The 12500-nt window shown below is 42.2% G+C and overlaps 3 protein-coding genes and 2 non-coding genes across 10 annotated transcripts in view; 2 read left to right on the forward strand and 3 right to left on the reverse strand.

The window, feature by feature from the left end:
• Window positions 1-10770, forward strand: part of ltbp3 (latent transforming growth factor beta binding protein 3) — a 35900-nt gene extending 25130 nt beyond the window's left edge. For 2 of the 3 annotated variants that reach the window (XM_047809359.1, XM_047809360.1), the window contains exons 19-30: window positions 1-89; window positions 228-356; window positions 464-634; window positions 2723-2803; window positions 3594-3722; window positions 4217-4354; window positions 6521-6661; window positions 7107-7259; window positions 7563-7724; window positions 8744-8830; window positions 9108-9239; window positions 9490-10770. The exon at window positions 1-89 is cut by the window's left edge and continues 31 nt beyond it. In XM_047809359.1, coding sequence (XP_047665315.1) covers window positions 1-89; window positions 228-356; window positions 464-634; window positions 2723-2803; window positions 3594-3722; window positions 4217-4354; window positions 6521-6661; window positions 7107-7259; window positions 7563-7724; window positions 8744-8830; window positions 9108-9239; window positions 9490-9650 — 1573 coding nt within the window. In that variant the 3' untranslated portion in view covers window positions 9651-10770. The remainder of the gene's footprint in view (window positions 90-227; window positions 357-463; window positions 635-2722; window positions 2804-3593; window positions 3723-4216; window positions 4355-6520; window positions 6662-7106; window positions 7260-7562; window positions 7725-8743; window positions 8831-9107; window positions 9240-9489) is intronic. The other variant, XM_047809361.1, reaches the window with a different exon arrangement.
• Window positions 1-12500, reverse strand: part of LOC113636638 (WD repeat-containing protein 87-like) — an 873260-nt gene that overhangs the window by 561752 nt on the left and 299008 nt on the right. The gene's annotated exons all lie outside the window — the stretch shown is intronic.
• Window positions 1-12500, forward strand: part of LOC113650946 (kinectin-like) — a 683852-nt gene that overhangs the window by 407752 nt on the left and 263600 nt on the right. The window lies entirely within an intron of this gene.
• Window positions 1719-1791, reverse strand: trnam-cau. The gene has a single exon. It is a non-coding gene; the product is annotated as a tRNA-Met (tRNA).
• On the reverse strand, window positions 5046-5118 carry trnam-cau. Its single transcript has one exon. It is a non-coding gene; the product is annotated as a tRNA-Met (tRNA).

Genomic DNA, 12500 nt, shown 5'->3' on the forward strand with positions numbered 1-12500 from the left:
CCACAGGGGGCGCTGCATCAACACCATGGGATCCTATCGCTGTGAGTGCCAGAAAGGATACATGCTCATTAACGGACGCAGATGCCAAGGTGCTGACACACACATACACACACACACACACACACACACACACAGAGTGCACACTGTATACATTAACACTTTGGTTTAGCTTGAACACAAAATAAAGTTGAAATCATTTTCTCTTTCTCTCTTTATCCATCTTTCAGACATAGATGAGTGTGAGCTGGACAGAAGTCTGTGCCAACCTCACGGAGTGTGTGAGAACAGGCAGGGCGGATATGTGTGTGTGTGTAACGACGGCTTCGTTCTGTCCGAGGACAAGCACAGCTGCGAAGGTACATCTGTGTGTGTGTGTGTTGGGTAACAGGCGTATTATGGTGTCTATGATAAATGTGTGTGTATATACATGATGTGTGTGTGTGTGTGTGTGTTTCCCCTGCAGAGGTGGTACAGTATCTGGACAATAAGAAGGAGTGTTACCTGAACCTGGATGACACGGTGTTCTGTGACAGCGTTCTGGCCACCAACGTGACCAAACAGGAATGCTGCTGCTCAGTGGGAGTGGGCTGGGGGGATCACTGTGAGATTTACCCCTGCCCTGTCTATCACTCTGGTATTCACACACACACACACACACACACACACTCAGTCCATATTGCCATTAATCAAACAACAGGAATGTAAATCAATAACAGCTGGATCGGTGACTGCTGACCTTCTGTAACTACAGACTCTTCCACTGAACCCCTCGCTACAGATTTATATCAGAAACACAATTTCTTCCTCACTGACATTCTGACATTCTGGCTTTTTGAGTTCTGGAGGTCGAAACAAATCTGACTGATTTCATTCAAGTCAAATAACAATGAAGATATTCACTGATGTACAGAGACAGGAAGTGTGAGACGTGTCTACGTTCAAGATACTTAAAGGTGGATGTTTGAGAAACGCTTCAGAAAACTGAGTCGGGCCGACAAACAAAACAAAACATGTGGCCAATGAGCAGAAAGGGGCGTGTCTTGTCAATATGCGGTGGAGAGTGTTCAGTGCGCATGTCTAACATTAGCATAAAGGGGCGTGTCTTGTCAATATGCGGCCGAGAGAGTGTTCAGTGCGCATGTCTGACATTAGCATAAAGGGGCGTGTCTTGTCAATATGCGGCAGAGAGAGTGTTCAGTGCGCATGTCTGACATTAGCATAAAGGGGCGTGTCTTGTCAATATGCGGCAGAGAGAGTGTTCAGTGCGCATGTCTGACATTAGCCGAAAGCAATTGAAACATTGACATTGCGGATACCTGCCGTTACCTCTGCCTCGGGTTCTAGGTGTTGAACGTCGTCTTCCGTGTGAAACGGAGCTAAACCTTTCACGCTACAACACACAGTACTACAAAAACACATTTATATTACCATAGTATTACTCATTGTGTTCATTTATTGATAAAAAATATCCCCTCGGTCAGCTGCCCCAGCAGGTTCCGCCATAATAGTTGCCTGGGTTACGTATGTATGTGTGGGGCAGAGCTATCAAAACAGGGGTGACACCCATTTGGGTTAGGGGCGTGTTTGTTCTGGTGATTTCAAATGTCAACATTGTATTTTAAACATCGTGCACCGCGTCTTTAGGTCTTAATTCATTTTTTTCTCATTAGGAACAACGTTCACGCATGTGTCTGATTTTTTTGGGGGGGAAAACTTTCTGCCCCGTGTGAGGCTCGAACTCACGACCTTCAGATTATGAGACTGACGCGCTGCCTACTGCGCCAACGAGGCCTGAGTGGAGCGGGAAGCAGAGCTGCTTTAGAGCGACTAGAGGGGGAGGGGAGGGGGGCCTTTTTTCTCAGGTTTCTGTGTGTGTGTGTGTGTGTGTGTGTGTAAAAGCTTCACATTATGGATAACTCCTGTGATCCTTATCATTTTCTATACTTTGGGTCTGAATATATATTTTTATATATTTTTAGAATATATATTTTTTTTATTTGAAGCATAAACATGATTAAATCAGATGAGAATTTTGACACTTTATCATCCAGAGAAATAAAAACTGAAACTTGGGGGTTTTCCCTCCACATTCTGCTCTAAACCTCTAAGGGCTTTTGTGGTAATGCAGATTTTCCCCTCCATTTCTATAAGCGTATGAATTATACAGAGGTTTTATGTAAATTATTAATATTCACTAGTTTGTATATTTGGGATGAATTTTTAATTACTTGAATGTTTGTATATTTACTTTTTTTTTTTTTTAGTTATTTCAATTTGTTTCAGTTGGAAGCTTCGCTATAAAGCAACCGGGTTACAACTTTTACAGACGTCAGCTGACATTAAGCTAACAAATAAAAGTGAGGTCCACAAAAACAGGGTGGTTTTTTTTTTGGTGTAATCAAAAAAAATTGAAATATTGTGGACTATTCCTTTAGAAACATGACCTGCTTTACTTCAGCTCATAAGGGATGTGGTAGCCTAGTGGTAAATGTTCATGAGGTCAAATCCCAGCTTCACCAAGCTGCCACTGCTGGGCCCCTGAAAAAGGCCCTTAACCCTCAATTACTCAGTTGTATAAAATATAAACGGAAGTAACTTGATTAGGGTGTCTGCTAAATGCCAGAAATGTAAATGTCAGTATAGAGTCATATATATAAGTTTATATAATAATGTATAGATGTGAGGACAGTTTGGTAATGTGTGTGTGTTGTGTGTTGTGTAGCGGAGTATGTCTCTCTGTGTCCAATGGGACGAGGCTTTTACCATGAGGAAAAGATGGGGTACGGCCTGCTGGCGCGCAGAGGTATACACACATACAGACTGTCTCACACACACACATTCTCACAAATACAAACACACACACTCTCACATACACTACCACAAATACACACACACACACACACACATTCTCACAAATACAAACACACACACTCTCACAAATACACACACTTCCACAAATACACACACACTCACAATACAGTACAAACACACACAGACTGTCTCACAAATGCACACACACTCTCACAAAAACACACACACACACTCTCACACACACACTTCCACAAATACACACACACACTCTCTCACAATACAGTACAAACACACACAGATTCACAGTCTCACAAATACACACACTCTCTCACAAATACACACACATAGACTGTCTCACAAATACACACACTCTCACACACAAACTGTCAAAAATACAAACACACACATGCTCACAAACACACACACACACACACACACACACACACACACACACACACACAAATATAAAAACACACATGCAGGCACACACACATGGTCACTCTCTCTCTCACACACACACACTGTGCCCAAATTCAAACACAAATGCTCACAAACACACACACACACACACACACACACACACACACACACACACACACACACACTATCTCACAAATACAAACACACAAACACATGTTCTACGTTTTTGTCCTGTAGTTATTTATTTTTTTGTGCCTTATTTGACTGGACTTTTGATATTGAAATAATACTCTCTCTCTTCTCTCTTTCTTCTCTCTCTCTCTCTCTCTCTCTTTCCTCTCTCTCTATCCTCTCTCCTTCAGACATAGACGAGTGTGTGTTATTTGCAAATGAAATCTGTAAAGAGGGTCGATGTATAAACACACTGCCCGGATTTGAGTGTTATTGTCAACAGGGTTACTATTACGACAGCAACCTTCTCGAGTGTATAGGTACACACAAATACACTCTCACATACACACACAAATACACTCTCACATACACACACACGTACACACACACACACTAACTAACATAAAGACAAGAACAACACTTATTATTTTAAGCACTGTATCATGAGTCTCATAAAGCATTATAATTCTTTAAGTCTTTTAGTTCTTCATGTTTTTTTCTGTGCATATTAAATTCTGTATTTTTCTTCCCCTGAAACATTCTTTACTTGTGAGAGGTGAATAAATAAAAGCAGGAAAGAATTCAGCAGTAAATCTTACGGCATCTTCATAGGCAGTAATATTTACAGCTTTGGCCACCAGGAGGCAGTATATGCTCACGCATTCACAGCTTTAAGTGTAACGTGGACGTGTGGAAAGACTGAATCTGAGAGTGTATTTTATACAGATGATATTTTCTGACAGGTTAATGACGTCAGACGTGATCATGTGTAGAGATTCTCTTTCTGAGATTTTTGTTTTCTGTGCTGTAATAGATGTGGACGAGTGTCACGATGAGTCTCTGTGCACAAACGGTCACTGTGTGAACACACGTGGCTCCTTTTACTGCACCTGTAACGCCCCATGGACCCCAGACACCAGCAACAAGATGTGTGTCCTGCCTACAGACTTAGGTATTGGTGTGTGTGTGTGTGTGTGTGTGTGTGTGTGTGTGTGTGTGTGTGTGTGTGTGTGTGTGTGTGTGTGTGTGTGTGTTCCTTCTTACGTCACGTTCACACGTTCGATATTATTATTATTATTATTATTATTATTATTATTATTATTATTATTATTATTATCAAATAAAATGCACTTATGTAAAAATATATTTTTTTACATAAATGTATTTCATTTGAAAAATTAAATAAATAATAATAATATCGGGGGAAAAAATATTTTTTTTCTATTCTATTATTGTAAATACTTTTGCTATGTTTCAAGACACAGTTGTATTTTAATGCAGTCTATAAACATGAACTAAACCGTATGTCGTCATGGTGGACAAGTTTTATTTATTTATTTATTTTTATTCATGTTTGTTAGATTAATAACGCGATGCCCTGAAAGAAATGAAAATTGATTTAGAGATTTTTTTTTTTAAATATTTTAGCATTTTAGCATTTTTTTTAACTTTGAAAAATATTTTTTTATACACAAAACGATGCTTAATATCTCCACCTGAACTAAATCACTTAACCATATGTGTGTCCTGAGGATTTGTCTGGATTAAGCTAAAATGTGACTCATAACAAAGAAAAACAGAAAAGGGGCAAAGCGACTGAGCACAGAACTGTGGAAGTGTTTGTTATGTGGAAGAAAATTTTCTGCCCCGTGTGAGGCTCGAACTCACGACCTTCAGATTATGAGACTGACGCGCTGCCTACTGCGCCAACGAGGCCTGAGGGGTGGAGACGGAATGGAGAGTTTAAAGCTTCAGTGTGTGGGGGAGGAGCGTGGACTAAAGAGGAATAGTGCGCGCGCGCGTGTGTGTGTGTGTGTGTGTGTGTGTGTGTGTGTGTGTGTGTGTGTGTCAGGGAGGTGGGTGGGGGATAGCTAGTAAGAGAGAAAGAATTCATCCGGATTGTTCTGTCTGCTCATTTTGTATGTGTGTGTGTGTGTGTGTGTGTGTGTGTGTGTGTGTGTGTGTGTGTGTGTGTGTGTGTGTGTGTGTGTGTGTGTGTGTGTGTGTGTGTGTGTGTGTGTGTGTGTGTGTGTGTGTGTGTGTGTGTGTGTGTGTTTAGGTGGGTTGATGATCAGAAGTTAATACGTACATGTCCAGTTTATACACACGTCGAAAAAATGTTCTGAGGACAAAATGCTGAGGTGTTTATTTATGTCTTTCAAAGAAAAAGAAAAAAAAGAAGCTGTTGAAGTGAAAATGTATTTTTTTCCTCCCACAGCAGCTCCTTCTTCAGCTTTATATCGCTGTGGTATACAGAGCAAAATCCCCAGAACACAAGGCCAGAGGACGTTGTGTAACTACTGTAGTGCTGTGTGAAATGCTAGCCAACTAGCATGAACAAAAAAAAACAGATGTGAACTTCTTTTACAGTGAAATCTTTAAGTAAAAACAAAATGATTGTCATCAAGCAATTTTACCACTAAATAAGATCCCACGCTGGTTTATTGTAGCTAAACACAGCTATCAGACGTTAACAGATAAACAGCTTGTGACTACAGGAGGCTAAACTAGCAAGCAAGCACTCCTAGCAAGTTAGCTTCAAAATCTTGGTCTTTGTAACCTTTGGAGTGTGTGTGTGTGTGTGTGTGTGTGTGTGTGTGTGTGTTGTTATTTTTCAGTCAGTCCTAGCTGTCACTAAATAATGAGCCTTGTTATTAACTACCTAACACATAAATCTTTTGAACGACCTTCGGTTAGCGGTTCCGAGAGTAAAACCTAGTGTTTACAAACTTAAGCCCTTCATTAAATTTCCAACACGTTCTTGACACTGATGGAGTGTGTGTAAGCGGATCACAGCCCACCACAGAGGCGATCACAGTGTCCATCACTCCATCAGAAACTGTTCCACTCAACATCTGGATTGGGATTTAGTTTTTTTTTTTTCCATGTGCGAGGGGAAAAAACCTGCTCTTGTTCTGAGACAGTTCCAGGTTTCTGAGGCACTGGCTAATAAAATCACAGGTGTTGCGGAGAGAAAATCGGAGAGCAGAACTTTATGCTAGCAGTAATGGAGATGCTTTAACCGTTCGCTAATTTTATTTAATGGTAACTTGCCTTGGAATCGATCGAGGTAACTTCACACTTTTTTGGGTAACTGTGTGTGTGTGTGTGTGTTTAGGCATAAACGAATGTCAGGACCCGTCAAACTGTAAAAACGGACGATGTGTGGACACGCAGGATTCTTTCTACTGCATCTGTACACCGCCCTGGATCCTCGGCACCGACCGCAACAGCTGCGTCACGCCGGAGGAACAGGCCGGTGAGTGCACTTAGAACAGACTCACCATGTACATGATGCATGATGGGTAATTTGTTTGTGTGTGAGTAGGGACGTGTCATACGACCGTAACACATCGGGGTGTGTTGTTATAGGACAATGAAGTGACACTAAAACCGGAGACTCCTTCCCTACATTCTAATTTCTCCTCACAGAAAACGTAGATGTGAATTACGCCCCATAATTAGCAGCCTAATCGTTAGCGACTGTATTGATGCATATCTCACCCAAACCTGTGTGCTTCTGATTGCTTCTTTCTCGTTCTTGTTCCTCCCTCCTTTCCCAAATTCTCTCTCTCTTTCTATTTCTCTCTCTCTCTCTGTCTGTCTGTCTTTCACTCTCTTTCTCTCTCTCTCTTTATTACTCCACTCTTCCCTCTCTCACTCTCGTTCTTACTTTCTCTCCGGACTTCTCTGTTCCTTTCCAGTAATGTCTGTGGTGACCCTTTCAGATGTGAATGAGTGTCTGGACCCGTCATACTGCAGGAACGGGAGGTGTGTGAACACTCCCGGCTCCTTCCACTGCATCTGCACTCAGCCGCGTACCTTCAGCGCCGCACTCAAGCAGTGCGTCTACGACGGTGTGTAACCCCACTCCTGCTCGCCCCACAACCTGGCCAGTTAGATCACAGTTTATCGTCTGCCTCCTGCAGCTTGTCGAGTTTCAGTGCACAGTCGCGAGTGCTAAACTAGTTTGATTCGAGACTTGTATTTAGTGGTGTACTCTGTAGGATAGGACCCATTTGTGTTTATTGTGTGTTTGTCTTTCTTTTCTCTTCTCTTCTCTCTTTCTCTTCATTATCCCATTACCTCTGTCTCTTATTCTCTGTGCCCTCGCATTCTCTTGCTATCCATCTCTCTCTCTCTCTCTCTCTCCCTATCAGACCGTACAGCAGCCCATAAGGATGTTTGTTTTGAAGAAGTGGACGAAGACCTGATCTGTACCGTCCCACGGCCAGGGCTGGCAGTCACTTACTCCGAGTGCTGCTGCCATTACGGTCACGGCTGGGGCCCCGAATGCCGCACGTGCCCTCAAAGAAACTCTGGTGAGTTAACTGTAGTACTTCTCCGATCCTGTAGAGGGTGCTGTTTCTGGTCGAGAAACTCAAGTATGTTAACAGTAGTACTTTTCAAGTCCAAAAGAACGTGATCTTTTCCACTGAGAAACTCAGGTGTTACCAGGGGAACCCAGGAACCTTTTCAGGAACTCCAACACCTTTATTAAAACATTAGGAACCTTAGATGTTTCTCCACCACAAAAATATCTTTATTCATGTAACAACTGTATGGACTTAACATTTTTACACGATTTTTTTTTTTTTTAGTATCCAGTTATAGTTCATGATTCTTGGAAACTCAGCGATTAGATGAGCTTTCTGCAGGAACTATTTGGCATGGGATTGCTGTAATAAAAAAAAGCGCCACATGGTCAGATATAAGTTTCCCGGAACGATGAATCCTCTTCTCTGGAATTGTGCTTCGTTTCAAGTGGCCACTTGCTTGATGAGGGGAAGTCGAGACGAGATGAGAGGTTGTTGATAACGGAACGATGGGTCGACGATGGCATTAAGGGAACTTATGAGAGTGAAACAATGATCTGTTTATTGAGCAGATGTATAATATGTTTTTTTATGTTTAATACGCACCACACATTATTTCCAGCTTAACCGTGGTTTTTTGGTTCTAAAGATTGGGCCGTTGGCCAGGTCACATGAGTACGGACTAGTACCCTCCCACTCCCGCAAAAAAAAACTGGGGAAAATCCCGTCCCGTCCCAATCCCAGAAGAATGACCCCCATTCCCTCCCGCTCCCATTAATTCATTTACCCAGCCATATCAAAGGTATATTTGTGTGTTCCCGGTCCCGCCCACTCCCGCTGACGTTTTTTCCTGTCGCGTTCCAGTCACGTGATTAATAGTGATTTTGTTTCCCATCCCGTGGGATTCCCGTGACCCGCGGGAATCCCGAAAAAATGTCAGCCTCTAGTACAGACTACAGACTGCATTATTCTCCTGCACTCTACGTGTTTGTGCTGTATTAAAGTTTTTCTACATTCTCTTGCAGTGATCTTTAACAGGCTGTGTGAGATGCACCTGGAGACCGAGTCGGACGGTGACTCAGACTTCGTAGCACCTTTCAGTTATAACCCAGGTGAATTCCCCAACAGCCAATCAGATTTCAGAGCCATGAACAAACATTTGTAAGTCAAATGTGTAGCACAATGTTAAAGATAAATCTTTCTCTCTCTCTCTCTCTCTCTCTCTCTCTCTCTATCTACTCTCTGTCTCTCTCTCTCTGTCTCTCTTACTCTCTCTCTCTCTCTCTCTCTCTCTCTCTCTCTCTCTCTCTCTCTCTCTCTCTCTCTCTCTGTGTGTGTGTCTCTCTCTCTCTTTCTCTCTCTCTCTCTCTCTCTCTCTCTCTCGTTCAGAGCGGGACAGTTCAGAGGAAGACTCAGACGAGTGCAGCTGTGCTAACGGGCGATGTGTCCGTTCGTACCTGGGTACCATGTGTGAGTGTAACCCGGGCTTTAGACTGGATCATTCACGGACGCGCTGTGTAGGTGAGTGTGTACACAAACATGTCGAACGGAAAGACAAATAATTTCATTAAACATTAACACCCTAAGTTTTGTGGCGGCTGCTTAATTTTTGACCCTATCAGATGATACCAGGATCATTTCACTGGCACTGTATAACAATCATTCTACAGACCACTAGATACAGTGCAGGAGCTGTGTTTGAGTTAGACCCTGCCTAATACCAGTATCTCTCTCTCTCTCTCTCTCTCTCTCTCTCTCTCTGAATCTGCAGATATAGACGAGTGTACGGAACGAGGGATCAGCCGCTTAAACCCGTGTAAAAACGCCCGCTGTGTGAACACTATAGGTTCCTTCAAGTGCATCTGCAAAAATGGGCATTGTACCCACAGACACAGCACAAGACACGTGTACACACACAAGAACACTAAGTAAAACACACACACACATACACAAGCTTTCGCTCATCATCGTCCACCCTCCTGTAGATTTCATTGGTTGATTATGTTTTGTGGATTCCTGTAAACATTTCTTCCCTTTCTTTTTTAATTCAGCTGAAGTCCTGTTTATAATTATGGTGTGATGTCATTTTTTTTTTTTTTTACATGTACATGTTAAGAATCCCTTCCCTCATCCTTCAAATTATCCTCCTTATCTTTGAGTTCTTTTTGCACAACTTTTGATCCTGAATTTTAGTGTAGTTTTTGGATGGAGACGGATGCCGTACTTTCGACCTAAGAGAAGCCTCAGTTCAGTTAATAGTAATTTTTTTTTTTTTGGGAGAGAACCTTTTGGGTAACCTTTGCGGTAAGCGCGTCTAGCCGTTCGTGCTGCGTGCTTGCCGACGAGTCAGTATTTAAACGAACCGGGCGCCGGGCTGTAAACTTCATCCGTGTTCATATGAAGCCAATTTGCATTTATGCCGTATTTATATGTACGAAGTTACGTTATGCCGTCGATACTTAGTGCGTATCCAACAAATGTAGACGTATTTACAGACTGGAACACTAAGTGCAGTTAGCATCTTGCCTGGATTTGCACTAATTCCTAAAGAAAAAGGAAATGAAATCTAACGTGTTCAGATCTCACACTAAAAGCACTCTTCGGTACCCAGAACATTTTTTATAGACATTCCTGTAACACCGCTGCAAAGTTTTAAGCCTCGATTATCAATATTCGACTTAATGTTCTCCTGTACAATTAGCCACGCCCACAGTACTCCATATAAGGCAAAGCACACAGAGATCAAAGCAGCATCTAAATAGAAAACACGCGTGGTCTCGTACAAGGTGCCGTTACTTCGGTGTTAAATGAGTAGCTAGAAATATCTCTCTTAATGTATGGATTTGTTTTGGAAAGCTTTTTCTTCCTATGAAAGCATCTTGGTGAGAAGATGTTAAATTCCGGTGGAGACAGAAACACTGCAGAAACACTTAACACTATGCGTGATCTGAGCACACCGGCTTTGCGTACTATAAGCTGTCTGGTCTTTCCGTCTCGTTTTCATTCTAAGATGTATTTTTTTTTTTTTTTTTTTTTTTGTAATTCGCTACATGACAAAGAGAGCCAAAGAACAATAAATCTGAGATGAAGTGAAACCAAAAAATAAATAAATAAATAAAAGGTGTCTTCATTTACATCTCTTTTAATCGCAGCACCCGTCATAAATACATCATTACACTTCCTTCTCACATTGTCCTTCTCACTTTCGTTATAGCAGCTGCAAACAGTCGTAGTCTCTGTTTTTCCTTTTTCTTTTTAGAACGTTCATTCATTCATTCGTTCATTCATTCATTCATTCATTCATCTTCTACCGCTTATCCGAACTTCTCGGGTCACGGGGAGCCTGTGACTATCTCAGGCGTCATCGGACATCGAGGCAGGATACACCCTGGATGGGGTGCCAACCCATCACAGGCCACACACACACACTCATTCACTCACACACACACTACGGACAATTTTCCAGAGATGCCAATTAACCTACCCTGCATGTCTTTGGAGGAAACCGGAGTACCCCGAGGCACGGGGAGAACATGCAAACTCCACACACACAAGGCGGAGGCGGGAATCGAACCCCCAACCCTGGAGGTGTGAGCCGAACGTGCTAAACACTAAGCCACCATGCCCCCCTTTTTAGAAGGTTAAAGAAGAAAATCCACAGTGTCGTTAAACAAAAAGCAGACCAACTTCAAGCTACAGCTTCAAATATGAGGCGAAAATATAAAGTGGAAATCAGGACTGTGAGAAAGACGACACATAAGACAAGGGGACGAAAGTGGGTGATGTTTTGCAGAGAAACGCAGCGTGGTGACGTACCAACGCCTCCTGAGCCACAAGAGGGAGACTGAATGTCAGAAACCGTGCAGTGAGCCAGGATTAACGTGCCTACACTTTCACACAGTGTCTTTACTGCTGCGTAGACTTCACTAACATCAGGGAGAATCTTGCAGAGACATTAAATAATAAGGTTACGTTGAGATGAAGGTAATAGATTTGTATATGATCTAATTCTCTCTCTCTCTCTCTCTCTCTCTCTCTCTCTCTCTCTCTCTCTCTCTCTCTCTCTCTCACACTCTCGTTTTCTCTTTTACTGATTCAACACTGAGTTTTGATTAAATGCTGGAATCCCTACAACAGCACTAGGTGACTCAACCCACAACAGTCACTTCTCGTTACCAGAATAAGGCTCAGTGAGTCATTGTGTGTGTGTGTGTGTGTGTGTGTGTGTGTGTGTGTGTGTGTGTGTGTGAGAGAGAGAGGAGATGAATAGTAAATGTACCTTATGGAGGTGTCAGTGAAGCCCAAACTGCTGGGTTGTATGGAATTGACACTGAGACACAGTGAAAATGGATGGATGGATGGATGGATAACTTATGCTATTCACTCACTGAATGTACAGGAGTGTTAATAGGTAAATAGTTTGATGGATGTGTAAGTGGAGGATTGGATGGATGTATAGATGGATAGATAAGGCCAAACCAGAAGTGTTACTTTCAATAAAACACTTGGAATTGACGGATGTGAACGGATAAATAGATAGATAGAATGGCTGTGTGTTTGAATGGATAGATGGATGGATGATGGGTGGATGGATGGGAATAGGAATATGGATGCAGGGATATGCAGGGACATAAAAAATTGGTTTATTAGGGAATAACAAAAAGCTGAAAACACTATTAACACACAACAACAACAACCCGAAGACAACAAACAGGAGACAAAGACTCAGCAAACAAGAGGCACAAGACAACAGGATTAAATATCGATGGATATCATAAACAC

This window comes from Tachysurus fulvidraco, chromosome 26 (assembly GCF_022655615.1).
Source record: "Tachysurus fulvidraco isolate hzauxx_2018 chromosome 26, HZAU_PFXX_2.0, whole genome shotgun sequence".
In the NCBI taxonomy this organism is placed as follows: Eukaryota; Metazoa; Chordata; class Actinopteri; order Siluriformes; family Bagridae; genus Tachysurus; species Tachysurus fulvidraco.